At 36.5% G+C, this 22,662-nt stretch overlaps 1 protein-coding gene across 3 annotated transcripts; it reads left to right on the forward strand.

The window, feature by feature from the left end:
- Positions 1–526: 526 nt before the first annotated feature.
- On the forward strand, positions 527–19,322 carry LOC112048337 (tetratricopeptide repeat protein 5). Of its 3 annotated transcripts, XR_008252017.1 has the most exons (9): positions 528–781; positions 2,076–2,208; positions 3,206–3,429; positions 9,620–9,919; positions 12,031–12,216; positions 13,740–13,909; positions 14,451–14,595; positions 14,983–15,591; positions 16,034–19,322. XR_008252017.1 is itself a non-coding variant. In XM_024085827.2 (8 exons), the coding sequence occupies exons 1-8, from the start codon at positions 713–715 to the stop codon at positions 15,100–15,102; spliced, it is 1,347 nt and encodes a 448-aa protein (XP_023941595.2). In that variant the 5' UTR covers positions 528–712; the 3' UTR covers positions 15,103–19,322. The 3 variants fall into 3 exon arrangements, 2 of the variants coding, with proteins under 2 accessions (XP_052744596.1, XP_023941595.2); XM_024085827.2 differs by having other exon boundaries at positions 14,983–19,322; XM_052888636.1 differs by lacking the exon at positions 2,076–2,208 and having other exon boundaries at positions 527–781; positions 14,983–19,322.
- Positions 19,323–22,662: the final 3,340 nt, after the last annotated feature.

Below are 22,662 nucleotides of genomic sequence, written 5' to 3' on the forward strand. Positions count from 1 at the left end.
ATTCTTTATCTATGGTTATTGGCAAAGATAAAACGGTCTGGCTTGCTTAGAATTATTATGTATGGAACTGCATTGCTAGATGTTACTTTTCTATCAAAGTTTATGTATGATCAACGATCAAATGCGATTATAAAATCTGTCTCAATAAAATCGTTGTGTCATATTTGTAATCGTGATAATTGGTTAAAGAGCTCCCTAAAAATACCTTTTTGTGTTGTTGAATGGTGTAAAAAAACAGTCAACAACTTTTTTGATACTTATCTTATACTAAACTTTTAGTTTAGTATAAGATAAGTATGTACATAGTCTAAACTTGTTTTCCTTGAAAAATGGCAGACACTTTTGCTTGTGAATTTGGGTGCGATACTAGTCCAAAATGTAATTACATGTATATAGAATATTAATTATTGAAGAATAGAAGTTAATAATAACCTTGCCGTGTGACAGCACCTTTACTGTCATTATCATAAAAGATCTGTCATTACAGTGCAGCCAATCATTCTTCTCCTTGGAGTATATATTCTTTGCTCTTGTCCTTCATTTGTCATCTGTGGTCTTGTCAAAAATAAATAAAATTATTTACATGAAAAAACAAAATACAATAAAATTTGTAAAATTGCAAATTGAATACACATGCAATAATTTAATATGAATAAATATAAAAATCTAAACGAATAATTAATTACACAGTGCAAAACCTTAGTTAGCCACAATGTCTAGTGACACAGAAGATAAGGTAGAATTATTAGAAAATGCCTCTGAAATTATGGAAGACTTAGCGGTATGTACAAGAAAAGCAAAATCGTTTACTGAAACTAATCGATTAGCTTACTTTATTCATTATATTGATCAAATATTAACATTTAATCAATAAAGGTTCCTGTATAGATTAATATTTAAGTAATAACCTTTTTTTACGATATTAATTTTTAGCCGTCAATTAAAGTATAAACTTGTTTAAAAAAAAAAATCTATTGGTAACAAATACTATATTGCCATCACAAGCAATGATCAGTACAGGGCAGGAGTCTCTTTTCATAGGATCATGATGAGATGCGTCACAGCATCAACCCACCATGTTTCATTGCAGCTGTTTTTTATTTTGCTCATTACATGAAACTCAAGCTTTATAGTTTGCATCAAGTATGTTTATCGCTTTGTAGTTTATTGAAATGAGCTTGCATTATGAAAATTTCAACATTACAAGTAGAAAATAGACAGCATGATAGCATGGCTGTCCCGCCTTAGCTTAGAAAGGTAACAAATGAGAAAAAGAAAGTACTTAGAAGGGTTATCATATCAGCCGATGGACGTCCATTGCAGGACATAGGCCTTTTGTAGGGACTTCCAAACACCATACTGAGCCACCTGCATTCAGTGAGTCCCTGCAACCTACTTGATAACTCACCCTCATTTTTTATTCAATCACACAGAGATACTCCTAACATAGCTTGTTCCATTGCCCGCTGTGTCTCTGAGCTTTCTTTCTACCAAAAGTAAAGTAAAGTTCTTTTGGCTTTTTTAATATAGTATTAAAAAAAAAGGGGTTAGGGTTAGGTCTCTTTTATTTTGCATCTATATTATCATCTCACTCCCCTACAATGCTCGCGGCAGCAACAAAGACTCGGCAGTGAATTTGTCTGCCAGGAGCAGCGGTAGGGAGAAACAAAGCCAAACTCGAAAATGCATGTCATTTCATACCCAATTAATTTAAAGTCATGTATTGTTATTTATAAAATGTTATTTAACTATACCTAATTGTTCTAAGCTTAATAATCAAATTTCTTGTTATTAATTCAGGAATAAGGTTAATTTAAATTATTTTATGAGTGTTTAAATTATACCCTTTTAGTTGATAAAATATTGTGTTTGGGTTGAGTATATATGTGAAAGTGTATGTAAAATAAGGCTCTTTCCACACTGTATCTTTAATTCATTATTTAATCTTGAGAAAAAAAAAAGGTTTTTTTGTATATTTAATCTAAGATGGTGGAATGGGAATGGCGCACCAAAAAGCAGAAAGCTGTGTTGGTTGACCCATGGTGAAGATGAATTAATAAAAATTTAATTTTTAGGACAAATTAAAAAAGTTATACAAATACAGAGATTTGTTTTTTGAAAATCATCCAGTAGAATTGGCATTGCAAAAGCATGCGTGTGTAGATGTGAAAAAAGAGGCGTTGGTTAAGAAATTTGAAAGCTATGATGGTAAGTATATTGTTTTTTGACGTTGAGTACAGTGGCATGCACTTGACAGATGCAAAAATTGAGTGACAGAATTGATTTGACGGTATCCATGGCGCAGTGGTATGAGCAGTGGATTTACAAGACGGGGGTCCTGGGTTCGATCCCCGGCTGGGCAGATTGAGAATTTCTTAATTTGTCCAGGTCTGGCTGGTGGGAGGCTTCGGCCGTGGCTAGTTACCACCCTACCGACAAAGACGTACCGCCAAGCGATTTAGCGTTCTGGTACGATGCCGTGTAGAAACCGAAAGGGGTGTGGATTTTCATCCTCCTCCTAACAAGTTAGCCCGCTTCCATCTTAGACTGCATCATCACTTACCATCAGGTGAGATTGTAGTCAAGGGCTAACTTGTAAAGAAAAAAAAATGTACTGCCTTGAATACTCATTAAAACTTGTATTGGAGGAGGAATTTTCGAAAGAAAAAGGGGTATGTGCCCTCTAGCATTGCCAATATCCATGCCTCAGACTCAGACTTATTAATTAAGGACCTGCCTTGCTAGATGTTACTTTTCTGTCAAAGTATAATATGATCAATGACTATAACATTGGTGTTTCATAGTTATAATTGTGTTCTTTGGTTAAAGTGATCTGTAAAAATACCTTTTTGTGTAGTTGAATGTTGCAAAACACGGTCGGTTTAGTTTAGAATAAGATATACCTAGTTTAAGTTTGTTTTCCTTGAAAAATTACAGGCAATTTTGTTTATGAATTTTGGCGCAATACTAGTTCTTACGTACTTAGTCTGAGTTCAGAGAGCATATTAAGCCAATGGTTCTGGTCATTATCACCAAAAATTGATTATTATTAAAATTTATAATTTTTTTTTATTAAATCTAATAATGTAAATCTAAGCCCAATCTGCATTGGAGCAGAGTGATAGGTCTAAGGCCCTTGCTCCTTTAACTAGCTCTCCAGTAGACTGTCAAAATTGGTTGATAATTTTTTAATTGATTATTTCAGTGGATGTTCAAATACCATTTCCCCTGCGTGCCCAATTCCTCTACATGAAGGGAAGATGCTACAATATAAGTAACAAATACGACGCGCGCGCTATGCAGTGTCTCAGCAAAGCTGTGAAACTTAATCCACATTTGGTTGATGCATGGAATGAACTCGGGGAATGCTATCTCAAGAATATGAACATGAAGGAAGCTAAGGCCAGCTTTGAAGGTGCTCTTAAACATGTATGTATCTTTGGCGATGTAATTTTTGGGCCCAAACCTTCCACATAGTATTTTTTTATTTGCCTTGATAGGGATGTTGACAGATGATCTTTAATATTTGTGTGTTTACCCTTATACTTCATTTATTGAAAAATTCAATTCAATTCAATTCTTCTTTATGGCTTTCATTTGTGCCAACTGGGCACTGTTTATCTCGCCAGTGTCGAGTAGATGGAGGAGGCACGATGGAGATTGTTCGGTGAAGACTGACAAGTTTAATTTTGAGAATCTACTAAATAGTTAATATTAAATGATATTATTTTGTTAGTTCTTAACCTAAAACAACACAAATAACATATATTAATAAACAAAATATATAAACAATATTACAATTTGATCTTATTACATTCTACATATTTACATAAAAATCTACAATATGGACTAAACACAAACATTAACAAACATTTAACACTTAAAGGACGAGGGACTTTTGGGGGAAGAACGTCATAGAGAGGATGAAGAAGTCTGGGACAGTTAAAAAGGAGATGAGTGACAGTGCCTTCATCCAAACCACACTCACAGATAGAGTTATCCCTAATCCGGAGCTTGTTTAGATGCACAGGTGTACATGAGTGACCAAGACGCAAACGGGAAATAGTTGTTAGAACCCAACGTTCAGTCATTTTTTGAAAGAAAAACCTGGGACGTCTTGGTATATTTGGCTGGATAGATGAATAATGTTTGCCTTTCACCAATTTTGATTCATTCCAGAAGGACTCCCAGGATCTATCCAGATAAGTTTTTGCAAGGGCAGTCAAGTCTTGTGAAGAATTTTCAAAATGTTCAAGGGAGCCAGTTAGCACAGCAGCTTTAGCACATGAATCAGCAGTCTCATTTCCAGGGATTCCGGAGTGACTTGGGATCCAAACAAGCAAGATGGATAATCCTCTTTGATAACTTGACAGCAGAGCTTGCCTGATCTTTAAGATAATGTGAAATCTTGATTTGCTTTTGAATGAGTTTTCTTTAATGGACAATAAACAACTTAAAGAGTCTGTAAAAATAACCGTCTGTTGAATGTTATGGGACTGTGCAAACAGGACTGCTTCCAATATAGCAGTGGCTTCTCCTGTGAACACAGAAGACTCGGGAGGACATTTGAATTTCAATATTATCTTATACCTGGGAACCCAGCAGGCAGCACCAACGCATCCATCTGGGGATAACTTTGATGCATCAGTATAAATATGCAGATGATTTGACCAATTTTGATTAATAATGGCTTGAAATTTAATGCTAGTATCTGGGGCTCCTTTAACTAGGCCAAGATCTGTGATGATAGGAGGGTTATATAATAGAGCTTTATATGAGGTGGAAAAAAGTGGGTTACATTGGAATTTTGATATAGGATGAGGGAGGCTATTAAATTTCAAGAAGCTATCTAGCAAATAGGAAGAGGAGTAACGACAGTGGGGAGTGCGGGACAATTGAGTTAATTTGGCCCAAAGAGGATGTGATGATAACTGTAACACTTTGCCAACATACCGGTCACAAAGATATTGGCGACGGATAGATAGAGGAGGATCAACACATTCTACCTGCAAGGCATTAGTGGGGGAAGATTTCATTGCTCCTAGAATAATTCTAAGGCATTTAAATTGAATTTTATTTAATTTTTCGCTACCTGCTTTGTTAAAAGGATCCATAACAAACAAACAGTAATCCATATGACTTCTAACTAGGGCATTGTATAATAATTTAAGTGAATATGGGTGAGCACCCCACCAGACCCCGGCAACTGCCCTTAAAACATTAATGCCCTTTTCACATTTTTTAACCACATATTCACAATGAGCCAATCCGTTCAGTCGATTATCTAAATAAATGCCCAGGAATTTGACATTATCTTTAAGGTTGATTGGTTGATCCTCAATACAAATTTGGAAGTCAGGGAGGGATCTTTTCCGGGTAAATTTCACTGCCTGACATTTGTCTACTGAAAGAGACAGACCATGGTCAGACAGCCACTGGTTTAGATAATACAAAGCAGAATTTAATCGACAGGATACTTCTTCTATACTGCCTGAGCTGTAATAGAGGACTATATCGTCAGCATATTGCAAAATGTTACAAAAACTGTTAACAGACAATTCCAGATCATGAGTATATATGCTATATAGCAGAGGGCTGAGAACAGAGCCTTGAGGAAGACCTTTCCAGACTAGCCGGGGGGGAAGAGAGGAAGACTGGTGTTTAACCAGAATGGATCTGCCAAATAGCAGATTACATATGAGATGTACTATCCTCGGAGGAATACTCAGCTTGAGCAGTTTATGCCTGAGTACCGGAAGAAGGACATTATCATAGGCAGAAGCAATATCAAGGAAGACACCCACTAGGTACTCTCCTTTTGTAAAGGCTAAACGGATGTCTGTTGTCAATATGCTGAGGCTGTCTGTAGTACTCATACCCTTCCGAAATCCAAACTGCGAAGAGGGTAGAATATTTCTGCTTTCCACTATCCACTCCAATCTATTTTTAAGCAGGTGTTCTGTCACCTTAGCTAATGTAGATGACAAAGCTATGGGTCTGTAGGAATTTGAATTTAGAGGATCTTTACCGGGTTTGAGTAAGGGAATAACAATTTGGGATTTCCAGGAATCAGGGATAGAGCCAGATTCAAAACAATTATTAATAATATTAAGAAAATAGGATTTAGCTTTGTCATTTAGATTAGTTAGGAAAGAGTAAGGCACGCCATCTTCCCCTGGTGTTGTGTCTTTTAGACCACTGAGAGCCACTTGAAGCTCAGAGAGTGAAAAGGGGGCATCCATTTCATCAGAGGTTGGAGCTGGCGTAGAAGTCAGAAATAAGTCCTCATTGGGGACAGAGGGTGGAGCCAGTTTGTTTGCAAAGTTGTCAAGCCAATCGGAGGGATTATTAGAAGTTCGGTCAACGTGGTTAAGGGAACGGCGGAATCTTCTAATATTTGTCCAAACAATAGAGGAAGGAGAACGAGGACTAAGGGATTCACAGAAACCCATCCAGCCTAACTTTTTCTTTTTTGATACAACCCTTTTGGCTTTAGCATCGAGTTTTTGGTAGACTAAAAAATTTCTTAGGGACATACAAGACGAGTATGCCTCCTCTGCAGAGGTTCTTTCCCTAAATAAATCACTGCATTCATCATCCCACCAGGGAGGTGAAAGCATGTGTTTTTTGGGAGGATGTTTTCTTGGGATATGTGAATCAGCCGAACGTTTAAGACAATTTAGAAAAGATTCATAACAAATCAAAGTATTTTCATCCACCTCAAGACTTGGCAGGGAATCAATCGTACAGTCAACCGATTGGGCATATGCTGCCCAATTGGCTTTTTTAAGTTTATATTTTAAAAGAGGGTCATAGTTGGGGATAGGAAGGGATCTATTATTTAATGAGATTATGATAGGAAAATGGTCACTGCCATGGGTGGACGGCAGCACCCTCCAGTTCATTTGGGAAGCCAGGTTTGAGGAGCAGAGGGAAAGGTCCACTGCAGATTTTGGATTTTGACCAGGATATACTCGACGTGTAGGAGAACCATCATTGAGGATGCAAAGGTTAACATCGTCCAGTATATCTATAAGTAGAGGACCAAACCCATCAGTGGCATGACACCCCCACATAGTGTGGTGAGTGTTGAAGTCACCCATGACTATGACCGGACTGGGAAGAGAAGATAGGATAGATTGGATTTCAGGAAAAACAGAAGAAGAAGGGTGAGGAATATACAGAGACACAAAAGAAATATCTAAAGAACGAACAGCCACAGCATTAAACTGTTGGCTGTGCGGAGGGAGAGGTATTTGGGAATAAGGAAGGGAGTGCCTCAGAAGGATGGCACTACCAGCACAACCGTCATCCCTGTCGTCCCGCAAGCAGGAGAAACCTGGAACCCGAATACGAGAACCTGGAATCAGCCATGTTTCCGAGACGGCAACAATGACAGGTTTGTGCAGATTTATGATGGAAATTAATTCGTGTTTTTTGGAACGTAGGCTTCTACAGTTCCATTGAAGTAGGGTTATTGGGTCCATTATTGAGAATTTTGAAAAGTTGGGATAAGTTATGGGCAACGTTGGGCGGTAGGGGGATTTCGCTACAAGGAGCTATATTGACTAAAAATTCTGATAATATTTCTAAAATTCGACCCTGAGAAGGGACATCAACATTATTATTGTTGAGAGCGCAACCATTTGGTTGGAATGAGGAACATTCACCAACAATATTCTGATGAGCTCTTTTGTCATACCCTTTCCCCAGAGGTGCACGGGGTCGAGGGGAGCGGAATATTGTCTGGCGATATGAAGTTGTTGAGGGATGTTGAGATCTGGAGGGAGTCCTAGGGGAAGAGGAAGGCATTTCTTTTGCTACCTCTGCATACGAGGTACGCACAGGGGGGAACTGAGACGCTGCTTCCATGTAAGATATATTATTTTGTGACATTACCAGTTTTATGGACTGCTGACGAGAGAATTCAGGGCAGTCCTTGTCTGTGGCAAAGTGTTTGCCAGAACAATATAAACAAGTAGATTCAGCCTGTGTAACAGGGCATGAATCACCTGAATGGGGTTGAGCACATCTGTAGCATCTCGCTTTGGATCTGCAAGCCAGTTTAATGTGGCCAAACCGACAACAGTTTTGGCACTGTATCGTAGGAAATTTATACACTTCGACACGGAGAGAGGAGTAGTAGGAGTAGAGTCTTTCAGGGAGCATCTGCCCTCTGAAAGTTACTACAACAGTCTGGGTCGGCACCCATGTGGTTACACCCTCACTGGTGGTTTTCCTATTTAATCTTCTGGCCTTGAGAACGATTCCACAACCAGTAGGGAGCTCAATAGACTCTACAAATTCGTCCATCGTCCATTCTATTGGAACACCTTTAACCAGACCCATCCTGGAAATGTTGTATGTCGGGATAATTGCTTTGTATTTACATAGTGTTAATATTGGGTTAGTCAAAAATGAGTTGGCACTCTGTGCCGAGCAAAATTCAACAATAATTTTGTTACGCCCTACATTTTTAATGCCACCTTTAACAATTGAGTCTATTTTATTTTTGTGCAGAAATTGGCCAAAAGTTATGGCTCTTAAAGAGGCACCAGACGATGGGTCAACTACATCACGTGACACTTGGACAATGAACAGACCTTTGTCATCTAATGAGTATGATTTGGGGCCGTCGGAAAATGATGGGTGAACATATACATTTTGTATGGAAGGAATGGATTGGGAGTCATTGGGTTTTTTGGAGGATGGGACTTCTGCATCCTCTCCGTGTCGTTTACGGGATGGACCCGGGTCTGGGGGCTTTGGAGGCGGATCTATGTCCATCCTTCAATTTTTAAAATTATAGCTACAATAAACTATAATAATTTACCACCACCAAAAGAGTTAGTAATATCTTAAATATCAAATATTTAGACTGTGTAAAAACACAAAAAAGCGCCGAAAAATCACCGAAATCTCACTTACACGTGCGTCAACCAAGGTTACCCGTGAGCGAAAAACTATTGAAAAATAAGCTAAAAATTTATGTATTTACAAATCAGATTATTATAATTGATTTTGAAATACATATTATTTATATCAGGTATATTTTTTATCGCCATAGTGATAATGTTAACCTGCTGCCATCTGCGTGAGAGAAAGGGGCGTGTTATGTTACGAAGCGGTATACCCTTCCATAACAGTTTATCATTTCATAAATCTGCAGCTAGGTTCACACAAATGTTACCTAATGATTGGCTAAATTCGATCACTTTTTGCGGTGCCTACAAAATTGTAGGCACGCAACATATTTAGGGTTCTTCATCTTCTTTTGTCTGGGCCGTTTCCGCACTTAACCATGTGATTGGCCGTTGTGCATGGGTCCCTCGGTGTAGGTTCCCGCTGGATTTATTTCATCCACCCGAGCTCGCTCCAGAAGCTTAGCAGGCCGCCCAGGTCGCCGATAACCTCATGGAGTGTCGCTGAGGAACCAATGTAGGTTGCTCATTGTTGCAACTGAGCATAACTTGTATTGGTGTCTCGTTTTCCTCCATGCAGGCTCTACACAGAGGACTGTCAGTCATACCTAGAATTGATATATAGGGTTATAAACACCTGTCTTTTTGTGTCTGGTATGAAAAATTAAGAACACGCATATATTTTCCTTATTTTAAAGGAACGCAATCGTTTATCACTTCGCTGCCTGGCCATCATCCTTCGCCAGGAATGCGGAGACCTGAAGCAGAGCGAAATATCGTCGGCCATGACTAAAAGCGTGGAGTTAGCCAAGGAGGCCGTAGCTCAGGACATCAAAGACGGCATCTCGTGGTCTGTTCTGGGGAACACCTATTTGTGCCAGTACTTCTTGATAGCACAAGACCCAGCTACGCTGAAGTTATGCATGAGCGCGTATAAACAGGCTTGGTCAGACCCTGTGGCGAAGGGCCAACCGGATTTGCATTTTAATAAAGGAGTGGTAAGTTTTTCTGTTTTTGTTTATTTAAAGAAAATATTTTTATTTTGCTATGAGTTATATATAAACTAAGTAACTCATAGCTACTGGACCGATTATGAATTTTTTTTAAGTATTTGCTACATGTTCAGCTCTAGGGACATGGGCTATTTTTATTGAAGGCCTCTGTAGTACAGTGGTATGCGCTATTTGATTTATGGTGACGGAGGACGGAGCAGCAGACGGAGGTCCTGGTTTCAATCCCTGGCTGGGATTGAGGTTTTCTTAATTGATCCAGGTCTGGCTGGTGGGAAGTTTTGGTCGCGGCTAATTGGCAGTCTACTGGTAAAATCGTACCGCTAAGTGATTTTGCATTCCAGTACGATTTCCGAAAGGGGTGATTTTCATCTTCCTCCTAACAAGTTAGCCCGCTTCCATCTGAGATTGCATCATCACTTACCATTAGATGAGATTGTATTCAATGGCTAACTTGTAAAGAATAAAAAAAAATGGTCTGAAATCTATACTTATAATAAAACTGTAACATGTCAAATTCTGTACAATGCAGGTATTTTGAAATTTTAAATTGGAGGGTATTATAAAATCGATGATGAAGCCGAAAATTCGATTTTTTCTATGTTTTTTGTTGACCGGGCATCACACTGAAGCTACTGAATGATATTTTGTTGTACTTATGTGTGAACGCCCATTAATTGCTTATTAGAGGTATATTTTTTAAAGTGCTCAGTATTAATTTAATCTAACTAATACCTAAATTAAAATTCAACAACGTTAAATATTAATTTAGGTATAAGTACCTATAGATAAGAAAAAAAAAAAAAATGGTCTGAAATCTATACTTATAATAAAACTGTAACATGTCAAATTCTGTACAATGCAGGTATTTTGAAATTTTAAATTGGAGGGTATTATAAAATCGATGATGAAGCCGAAAATTCGATTTTTTCTATGTTTTTTGTTGACCGGGCATCACACTGAAGCTACTGAATGATATTTTGTTGTACTTATGTGTGAACTCCCATTGATTGCTTATTAGAGATATATTTTTTAAAGTGCTCAGTATTAATTTAATCTAACTAATACCTAAATTAAAATTGAACAACATTAAATATTAATTTAGGTATAAGTACCTAAAAAATAAATAATAATGAAAATTTCGGAGGGTGTGGGTTTGAATCCAAGGTCAAGGGCGTGCACCTCTATCTTTTCAGTTATGTGCATTTTAAGAAATTAAATATCACATGTCTCAAACTGTGAAGGAAAAACATCGTGAGGAAACCTGCATACCAGAGAATTTTCTCAATTCTCTGCGTGTGTGAAGTCTGCCAATCCGCATTGGGCCAGCGTGGTGGACTATTGGCCTAACCCCTCTCATTCTGAGAGGAGACTCAGAGCAGTGAGCCGAATAAAGGTTGATGATGATATAATAAAAATAAAAAATGTATTTCAGGCCCAGACTGCATACCAGAGAATTTTCTCAATTCTCTGCGTGTGTGAAGTCAGCCAATCCGCATTGGGCCAGCGTGGTGGACTATTGGCCTAACCCCTTTCACATTCTGAGAGGAGACTCGAGCTCAGTGAGCCGAATATAGGTTGATGATGATATATTTATGATATAATAAAAATAAAAAATGTATTTCAGGCCCAGACTGCATACCAGAGAATTTTCTCAATTCTCTGCATGTGTGAAGTCAGCCAATCCGCATTGGGCCAGCGCGGGGTCACCACTTTTACGATTGGTCTTCGGGCAGACCAACATTGCGTGTTTTGGTATAAGTGAAACCACGGAGTGTACACGGTTGTGTATACTATAATGGCATAAATATTTACAAAACTTAAGATCATATATACTAAATGATTCTATACAATTAATAAGATTAATTTACGTCATACTAGAATGTGCTTACTAGTATTGGACGTGTTATTCTCTAGGCCGTAACCGCGGAACATAAAATGCTTAATGATCTTATTATATTAATTATTTATACCTTATGTTTATCTTGACTGTGGCCACATGGTGGACTATTGGCCTAACCCCTCTCACATTCTGAGAGGAGACTCCGAGCCGAATATAGGTTGATGATGATATAATAAAAATAAAAAATGTATTTCAGGCCCTAAAGTATTCGGAATGTTACGGCGAGGCGCTGCAAATGTTCGACCAGTCGTGCCGCCTGGACCCCGGCTGGCAGCCTCCGGCAGACGAGCGCGCTGAGCTCGTGCGCTACCTCACCGAGGCCACGAAACTAGTGCACACGCGCGGGAAGCTCAAGGCCAAACGGATCTCTAATATGGTGCAGGTGAGTTATAACTAACACCTTGAGAAATTTCGATGATAGATTGGATTGGAGAACCAGTGGTTTTTAATTTTATTCTTTACATTCATCATTATCAACCCTTATTCGGCTCACTGCTGACCTCGAGTCTCTCAGAATGAGAGAGGTTAGGCCAATAGTACACTACGCTGGCCCAATGCGGATTGACAGACTTCACATACGCAGAGAAATACGAAAATTCTTTGGTATGCAGGTTTCCTCTATGTTTTTCCTTCACCGTTAGAGACACGTGATATTTAATTTCTTAAAATGCATACAACTGAAAAGTTGGAGATGCACGCCCCGGACCGGATTCGTACCCACACCTTCCGGAATTGGAGGCAGAGGTCGTATCCAATGGGCTTGGGTTCCAATGGGTTAATAATATTAATTGCCATTATACGGATCAACTTAACTTAAACATGACCTAACAAATGAACTAACTAAAAATGGCTGTGTAGTTAGTCTGTACGCCGTAGAATTAGGTGCGAGAGGATTACCAGCAAAATCTCTCTATAAGTTGCTTAAAGACCTTGGCCTCTCTAGAAGTGCAGCTAGTTCTATAATAGAATGAGTATCCAAAGCTGCTCTAATAGGATCTTACCAAATTTGGATAGGTAGGGACAACAACACGAGCGGAGAACGGGGAGTGTTGATCGATTGTCAAGGAATTCCTTAACCCTACATCCTGTAGTCACAAGTTCAGGACTCTGCTCGGAGTTCTTCTCTCTACCACGCGATGGACCCGGCACCCGCACGGTGAATCCATGGAATGCTAAGATATTCTTTTCAAACAAAGATAAAACTCAATAAACTTATTCTAGTATTTGCAATTTGCTTATTTTTCTGTTGATCCGTTTGCCAATCGCCAAAGGCCACCTCCAACTATCGCCATTCTAATCTGTCGTGACCCACTCTGTTCCACATCACTTCAGCTACTTCTCTGTTATCAAACAACATTATCATCCCATAGGCTGGTGCGAGACTTCGGCCGTGGCGTAGTTACCACCCTACCGGCAAAGACGTACCGCCAAGCGATTTAATGTTCCGGTACAATGTCGTGTAGAAACCTAAAGGGGTGTGGATTTTTATCCTCCTTCTAACATGTTAGCCCGCTTCCTTAATCTAAAATTGCATCATCACTTACAATAAAGTGAGATTGTAGTCAAGGGATAATCTATTTGCGGCCTACCTCTTTTCCTTTTAACTTCTCTAAGATACTATCTTGTCACTTTCTTACTCCATTTATTTTTCTTACTCGCATTATTTGCCTAATTTGCCTTTGCTCATCTCCATTTCTGTCTTCTGATTTTCAGTATTACTTTACTCTTTCTGGCAAATATTGTCTTATTGGCAAGTTGCAAGTCCATGACTGGCAGCCTTTACTTAAGGACGGGTTATATGCAGATGTTAAACAGTTGCTCTTGATGTCAATTCAATTCGTTTTGTACAAAAATTCCTATTAATAATGTTAGTGTATATTATTATAAGAGTAAATATCCTTACAGACTATAGATAAAAAGATGCTGGGAGACTACGCGACAGACAGCGATGGCGCGCGCAAGGATGTGTTACTTGAGCTTGTGGATATAGACAAGCTTCAGGAAGGCAGCAATGAGGGCAAAGTCATCCTCGGCAGGGTCGTGGGTTCGATACACAACAAGAACTCTGTACCATTGTAAGTGTTACATGGTTTTTTTTTTAATCACCTTCAAAAAAAGGAGGAGGTTCTCAATTCAAGTCTATGTTTTTTTTTTCATCACAGCTGATATAGTGTCGAACTAACTTGCTGCTGATCTTCCAAAGCCGGCGAATCCCATTTTTGCTATCAAAAGCTTGTGGTGGAGTTGTATAGACACCCTTGCATTTTTAGACCTACAAAAGGCTTTCGACTGTGTGCTTCAGCAGGTAATCTGGTGAGCACTGCGATCTAAAAACGTACCTAATATTTATGTTGAAATTATCAGAGGCATAAACCTGAATTCCGAATCTATAGTTAGGACTGCCGTCGGGGACACATCGACTTTTCCATTTACAGTTGGCGTACAACAAGGTACCCCCCAGAGCCCCTTTTTATTTAATGTTTTGCTAGATACTGTTACCAAAATTCAGGATCCACCACTTTCTATTATAAAAAAATAACAGTCTTATAGAACTCGAACCCACCATCATGATAATTATTTCATAACTTAAAAATAAGCTAAAATTTTTTTTTCCAGTACATTCGCGATAATAGACAAAAGTCTGAAATGTGTGTGCGTGTCTGTGTACAACTGGGCGAACGGGCGCGGTGTCATCATCGGTGACGTGGTGGCGGTGCCTGAACCGCTGCTCAGTTCACACGCTATGGACTCACGCTTGGCTGTGAGTATAGTATAAGACAAATCCTAAAAGCGTGTACGGTGCTAATTTAATATGTGGTTTATAATAATCTAATACGAACTCAGCAAATAACCTTCTACAAGAAAATCGCCCTGGCACACTAGTGTCATGATGACATTATTAACCAATAATTTTGTCAAGCACTCCATTTGGTTAAGCGTTAGTATTTACATGACGTCATGAAACAGTTCAAATATAGACCATCAAGGTCGACAGCATTTTGGCTCGTATTGTCAAAAAATTTTAATTTGTTTGTATTCATCTTAATAAAATATATATTTTTTTCAATCTAGTTGACTAATGAACAATTCAAGACCTTTTAAAAAAAGCGTCAACCAGCCTATTTGATATTTTTTTTTTTATTTACAGAAATACGAATTCCAGTCAATACGCGTCAACAACCCGTTAGTGTTACTGGTCAACGGCAAACGCGTCAACCGGAATCAATACGCCAGCACGCGTGTGACGAGCACTTACGAGGTCAACTGACGGCAGGCCATGATGCGCCTCAAGCGTCTATATGAAAATCAACACTAGACCGATGGTCTGTTGCATGGGTCTACACTAGACCGAAGAGACTATGTGTTTGACAATTGGACTGTTTTGTGTTTAAAGTGCTTGTTCAGTGGTTTCTAACATGACTATGTCTATATTGTAACAATTTTTGAGATGTGTCTTTTTTCAACCTAAGGAACGAGTGACAAGCACACAAAGTTAACTGACGGCAGGTCATGATGTGTCTCAAGCATCAATACTAGACCACCGGTCCGTTGCATGGGTCTATACTAGACCGAAGAGACACTATGTCAATACATAACTTAACAGTCCAATTGTCCAATGACAATTGGACTGTTAAGTGTTTAAAATGCTTGTTTTGTTTTGTGTATCAAAACCAATTTAAGATCAGTAATTTTGAGATGTGTCTTCATTCAACCTAAGGTACGAGTGACAAGCACTTACTAAGTTAACTGACGGCAGGTTATGATACTTCTCATGTATTGGGTCTATACTAGATCAAAGAGACTATGTATTGGACTATTATGTGTTTAAAATGTTTGTTCAGTGGTTTCTAACATGACTATGTCTACATTGAAACAAATTTAAAATCAGTGGTTTTTGAGATGTCTCTTTATTCAACCTAAGGAACGAGTGACAAGCACTTACTAAGTTAACTGATGGCAGGTCTTGATACATCTCAAGCATTGATACTTGACTGTTGGTCTGTTGCATGGGTCTATACTAGACCGAAGAGACACTATGTATTGGACAATTGAACTGTTATGTGTTTAAAATGCTTGTTCAGTGGTTTCTAACATGACTATGTCTACATTGAAACAAATTTAAAATCAGTGGTTTTTGAGATGTGTCTTTATTCAACATAAGGTACGAGTGACAAGCACACGAAGTTAACTGATGGCAGGTCATGATACATCTCATGCATTGGGTCTATACTAGATCGAAGAGACTATTTGTTGGATAATTGGACTGTTTTGTGTTTAAAGTGCTTGTTCAGTGGTTACTAACATGACTACGTCTACATTGAAACAAATTTAAAATCAGTGGTTTTTGAGATGTGTCTTTATTCAACCTAAGGTACGAGTGACAAGCACACGAAGTTAACTGATGGCAGGTCATGATACATCTCATGCATTGGGTCTATACTAGATCGAAAAGACTATGTATTGGACAATTGGACTATTTATGTGTTTAACATGCTTGTTCAGTGGTTTCTCACATTGCAATGTCTATATTGACAAGCTTAAAATCAATTTAACATGTGTCTTTATTCAACCTAACGAATATATGTCTGTACTCGGCCAAATCTCAAGGTCTGAGTCTCGGAGGAGATGCCCTTAGAGAGTAGTTCCGCCCATATTTTCTGCTTCTACAAAGAGACACTACATATTAGACAATTGGGCGGTTGTGTTTAATATGCTTGATCAGTTCTTAACCTTACGTGTAATCAATGTGTGCTATGCTTGACCACTGTCTTTCAGCTTTTATATCTAGATTCTAGACTAGATTTAAAGAATGGTCTATGTGTCTATCCTAGACAATATTGGTATATCAATAGATTGATAAATCGAAAATAGTTTTTATGATATGTGTCCATACACAGTCTGTATTAATAAACTGTAAAATAAACAATAAACATTTTTTTAGACTAGACAATGTTTGTGTACTTTTTATTGGACATTTAATGTAATCAATACTACGAGTACAATATTCACTGTGTAATATAAAAGGAAAGGAAATAAAAAATTGTTTTATGAACATCAAATTGAGTTCATAATAGATAAGTTTTTGATAGTCTGTTACTATAGTAAGGGAGCCAAAAAGGGGATATTAGGATTTACTTTAATTCAAGCAACGTTGTAACTCCTCTCCACGCCTTAGGTTTATAACTGTTATTATTAATATTTTGATTTATATATTATTAATTAATTATTTTCGTTTTATTCTTTTTTTCTGTAAGTTGTAATGTTTATGGGCATTAACAAAGGTACGTTACCTTGTATTAATATACAGTCTGTGGTTTACGTCGCAAGTATCATAGTTTTAAATATGCCATTATATTATTGTCGAATGTCGATTCTGTTTGTAAGTAGGATTTTTATGATGAAATAAAATAGGTCACACACAAATCGTCAGATTTTTTAAAAGCACCTTACATTAATCTGACGCGCTTGTTGAGTATTGCTGATGATAGATTACTATATTTATTATGACGGCTTACCTTAAATATTTCAGGATCATAAATGAACGCAATTGATTGAATCACGCAAGGTATCTTTTGGTATTCACCCTTATGTTTGTCTGCCGAGCACGAGTGAATCCCAAAATCCCCTCTTGGGCTCCTCTACTATAAATAATAATGTTAACGAAAAGTTGGATGCACCATGCATGTAAAATAGTTCCATGTATTGACATTCTACTGTAATTACATTAGGTAATTAAAATACAAAGCTTCTTACAACTAAATTTAATGCAAATTGTAAATTAAAACTTATATATTTTTATGTAGTGATAGTGTAGTATGAGATAATATAGTTTATTTTTTGTATTATTATAATAGATTATAGATCTATCTCTAATAACAGAAATAAATGTTTGTACTATGTATGTTTGTCCTCTATGTGTTTCTAAGACATTTATTAAATTATGATGTATGGATAAATTATATGTTTTAATATCAATCATCGCTACGTTAGCATAGAGATAATTTATATTGTGGTAAATAAATGTAAATAAAAGACTGAATGAATCTGTGTTTCGGTATTTGTGTGGTTGTGTCCCAGTATTATTTAATTACTGGCCTACAAAAATTGTAACAAGTATGATTTTTTTTCTCTGTTTTCTAACTTATAGGTATAGACTGTAGATTTTCTATTTTCGGTAAAACTGACAGAACAAAACAAAAAAACATGGTTTTTAAATTAGCTGTCTGTGAGTGGTTGCTAAGCAAGTTTTTCAAAACAAACAGTTTTTCGGTAAACGGGTTTCGATGTCACACGTTTCCCCTTGTACACTTTATAATTTTAACGTGTTTATGCTAGGCTGCTGTGCTGAAAGCCAATTACACACAAAAATGTGTTTGTGAACTACATTCAAAGACAAGAGTCTGCTAGAATATACCTATACTTAGAGGCACAACTATCCACCCACTTTAATATTACGCTAGTATATTAAAGTGGGCGAATAATTGTGCCTCTTGAGTATATTATATAAAATACTAGCCGACGCCCGCGACTTCGTCCGCGTGAAACTCGATGTAAACTTTCAACTACCCCTACCCTACATTTTCTCGCTTTCCTGTTGAAATTATTCCTGAATTTTCTTTGCTATAAACCTCACGGAGCCCGAGACCTTTCCAACGAATACATAACTGTGGAAATCGGTTCGTGCGTTCTGGAGCTATAGCGTCAGGAAGTAAAACCCGACTTATTTTTATATAGTAGATTGTGAGTGACATTAATTAGTTCGAAAGCGTTTCCTGCTTTGGCTTTTTTTACAAGACTAAGACTTAATATTTTATTATTAGCGGTTTCATCATTGTACTCCAATATTATTTCTGTCTCTTGTAAATTGAATTATATAAATTCTAAAAATACTATGTGTAACTACATTGATTAGCCATAAACAAAGAAGTAAATAGACAGAAAAAGCATCTATCGAATTACCTCAAAAATGTTTTGCCAATCAGTTGTCTAATTGCTTCTCTGTCTATGGTTACTTGTCAGTTCTAGACAAGTAGTGTTTTGTGTCTGGGTCTATCTTTGACTTTAGTTGGTTGCGGGATTGTTACTTACGCCATTGAATAACTAAACTTGGTGATAGGGTCAAAAAGCAAAATATACAAAAGAACAGGAATTTAAAGCAAACCAATAAAAACGCAATATTGTGTCTATGAATCAGGGAATCCCCAAGAGTTCTTATTGTTTTTTTTTTTAGTTGGCAACAATTTAACATTTACTCATCATTTGTTGCGAACATAGACATATAATAACATAGTTGATGTCACTGACACTCTAGTTTTGCTTTTATCTACATGAACTATTATAGCCAAATAATTAGGCAATGATTAATTAACAATAATATTTATGAGTACATTTATAAAAAATTTATTTCTCACTTTTATAAAAAAAAAAATTGTAACTCACTAAATTAATGTGTCAATGGTAAACGAAATAAAATTATAATTTTCACTTCATTGTAGTTTTATTGTTAACTTGCGGACCTCAGAATCAAGAAAATGTTATTAAATTTTTATATACTTCATTTTTAACCATTAAGTATACCAAATTTTTAAATAACAACTTTTTCTTAAAACAATGTAAATACATTTACAACCATAATTAAATAATTTTTTTACACTTCACATTATGTATCAATTATATAAATTAGAGTGAAATTATACTACAATATTATTGAAACAATAAAATAATAACTTTTATTACAAATAATTTTTGAACCTTTGAAGTTTATTTACAAATACATTGGTATAATGAAATAGAGGAAAAAATAATAAAAGCAAATATTTACTTAGAAATGTAAAATAATGCATGGCTTCAATCACACAGCCAATCTAAAAACATTTAAATATTTTGCAATAAATAAATCTAATGTAACATCTCTGCAAAGAGTAATGACAAAGAAACCCTATTTATTAACTTTTGTGTCTCTTTCCCTTAATGTGCCTTTCAAGATTATCAACGTTACATGCTACAACAGTATTACATTTATTGCATGTAGCTTTATCCTCAGAGGGATTTGTTAGGAACACATCTATGGTAATATTTTGGCCTTCAATCAACCTTAGTATCTTTGTTAGCCTTGTGTTATGTTCCTTATCCTCATCGACATGTTCAAATATTGTTTCAATATAATTCTCAAAGTAAACTTGGCATATTTTACACCATAGATCATTGTTGCTGCCCTCGACAGAGAAAATGCCATTGAATGGTTGTACAGCCATAGAGCGAGCTCTTCTATGTCTTGGTCCACTTATATGTTCACTAATATAATGCATTGAAAATTCTATGTTACGATCACATATTGTACAATGTGCTTCTAATTTGTGTATATTTTGTGGTAGCTCTATAAATGCTCCATCTTTCTCTACAATATTGTTTATGAGAATTAATTTCTCTCTGTGCTTTGCACTTTGTGTGTGTATTTCTAGGTCTAATATGTTTTCCTCACAAAGTCTACAAAGAGTCTGATTTTGGAAAATAATAATATTGTTCCTGGCCATCAACCTGTGGCGATATAAATCGATATGATTCTTTCTGTTTATATGTGATTCAATAATCTTGTCATTATCATCAAGGATCACTTCGCATAGATTGCAAATTGTCTTACCATCTTCATTTATGACTATGTCTTCGTAGTAGGCCATTTTAATAATAATTATTAATAACTTCGTATTTTATTTTATAACGTTTCAAATTAATTTTCTTTCTCCATATTTCAATCTATTTCTTTAATTTTATCACAAACATAAACACTATCAAACAAAAACAAAACAAACAAAATCAAGTTTGTTTGTTGATTGTCAATGTCAAATAAATGAATTGCCAAATGTCAAACTCATGAGAGAAAGTTATCAATATTGTGTCAAAGTCAAGAGATACATTTTTTAATCATTGGCTCTGGGTTCTAGATCTCGCTCTTTTACTTTAGCCTAAATCATAGAATATAGACGGATCCGTATGTTCATTGTTGAACTTGAATTTTACGACAAGCGTAAACTTCAAGTTAAAACGTCTGCTTTCACATTTGCCATCTACACCATAGATGATACATTATATATTGAGATAGATACGCAACTCTCATTTCAGTTTAAAAAAGTTATGTACCGTGATCACTAGATGGCGCAATCTAATTAGATTTATTGGCTACCCATAGATGGCTCTACGAGTACAATCTATATTTTTAGTTGTAAGATTATTGCTGTTTGATTTCCTTAATTCTTATATATTATTAATGAAAAAAAAATAATGTAAACACTAATATTTCACTATATAATACTAATGTACCTAAATATTTAAAATAGCCAAATTTTATAAATATATAGTAATAAGGAGAACAAACTACAATAATCCTTCAAATATTAAAGGATTTTTAATCAAAGAAAATAAAGAAGATTCTTATTATTCAACGATTTATTTTTTCTTTTGTGATTATGAAAATAAACTATGAATATGATAAAAACTATGAATATTGACTTTTATGATTATAAATAACCACTGATAACATCTACACACTGATCACCTTTAAGAACACGTAAAATTGCTGGCGACATTTTCGCCACGCCGTTTCGTGACACACCGGGCCGCCTTCTAAGCATAATTCCGATGGTGGTCGAGCATGTTCCATGGTTAATTATTAACTATGCACACGAAATCCACAAGTAATACCCATTTTAATAACTTATTTGTACCGATTACATCTTATTTTAATATTTTTCGTTCACCACTGTCACCAAGTTTTAAACAACATGTCACTATAGCAACAACAGAAAAAATTCAAAGACAGCTAAACTGTCATATTTGAAACTATATTTTTTAAAATTTTCATAGTTTGAACAGGAGTGATTTTAATCAAATAATGTGCTTCATGCGTGCCATCTATATTGTGCCTGAGAAAACTTCGCTTAAGTTTTTGTACCGTGAGCGCTGGAGGGCAGCACTTCATAAAAAATATTTTACGTAAGCGAACTGTGCGGAAGTTTCACCCCCATGATCTACACGGTTACCTTTGTCTGGTTTATTCTGAAGCATAATATTTGGTTTAAAATTATTATTATCATGAAAATAAGTGAAACATAACATAAAAATAAAAAATTTGAAAAACCCCCGAAGTTTATGAAATTATTATTTACACCATTTTGATTTTCATCAAACATGTATAAGAACAGTCGCTCTTTAATCACCTTTCATACAAAACAAACTATATTGAAATCACTTCAGCCGTTTGGGAGCTACAGGCCACAGACAGACTGACAGACAGACACGTCAAACTTAAAACACTCCTCTTTTTGCGTCAGGGGTTAAAAATTCAACTTCACCTGTGACCCTGACCGGTAAGCCTATTTTTTTCGCACAAATAAACACCTTTGTTTGTTGCAGGCGCACAAACTTGTGGATGTCCACACTTTTTTAATCAATGTACCTACTCCTTAGACCATGTTCTAAGACCTACTCGTACCTACTTTAAGTACGGCACGTTATTATGTAAGTAGTAAATAGAGTCGTAAGTTAATATCATCATCATCTCCTTACCCTTATCCCACTTACGTGGGGTCGGAAAAATATGTCAATCTTTTCCATTCGTCTCTATTACTTGTCAACTCATCATCCACTCCTTTTACACACATGTCCTGTTTCACACAATCCAACCATCTCTTCTTTGGCCTTCCTCTCCTCTTATGACCTTCCACTTGCACATTCAACATTTTTCTAGTAATATGACTTTCCTCTCTACGCATTACATGTCCATACCAAGCTAACCTTCTACTCCTCAATTTTTCTGGCACTGGCGCCACCT

The sequence above is a fragment of the Bicyclus anynana genome, chromosome 23, assembly GCF_947172395.1.
Source record: "Bicyclus anynana chromosome 23, ilBicAnyn1.1, whole genome shotgun sequence".
NCBI lineage: Eukaryota > Metazoa > Arthropoda > Insecta > Lepidoptera > Nymphalidae > Bicyclus > Bicyclus anynana.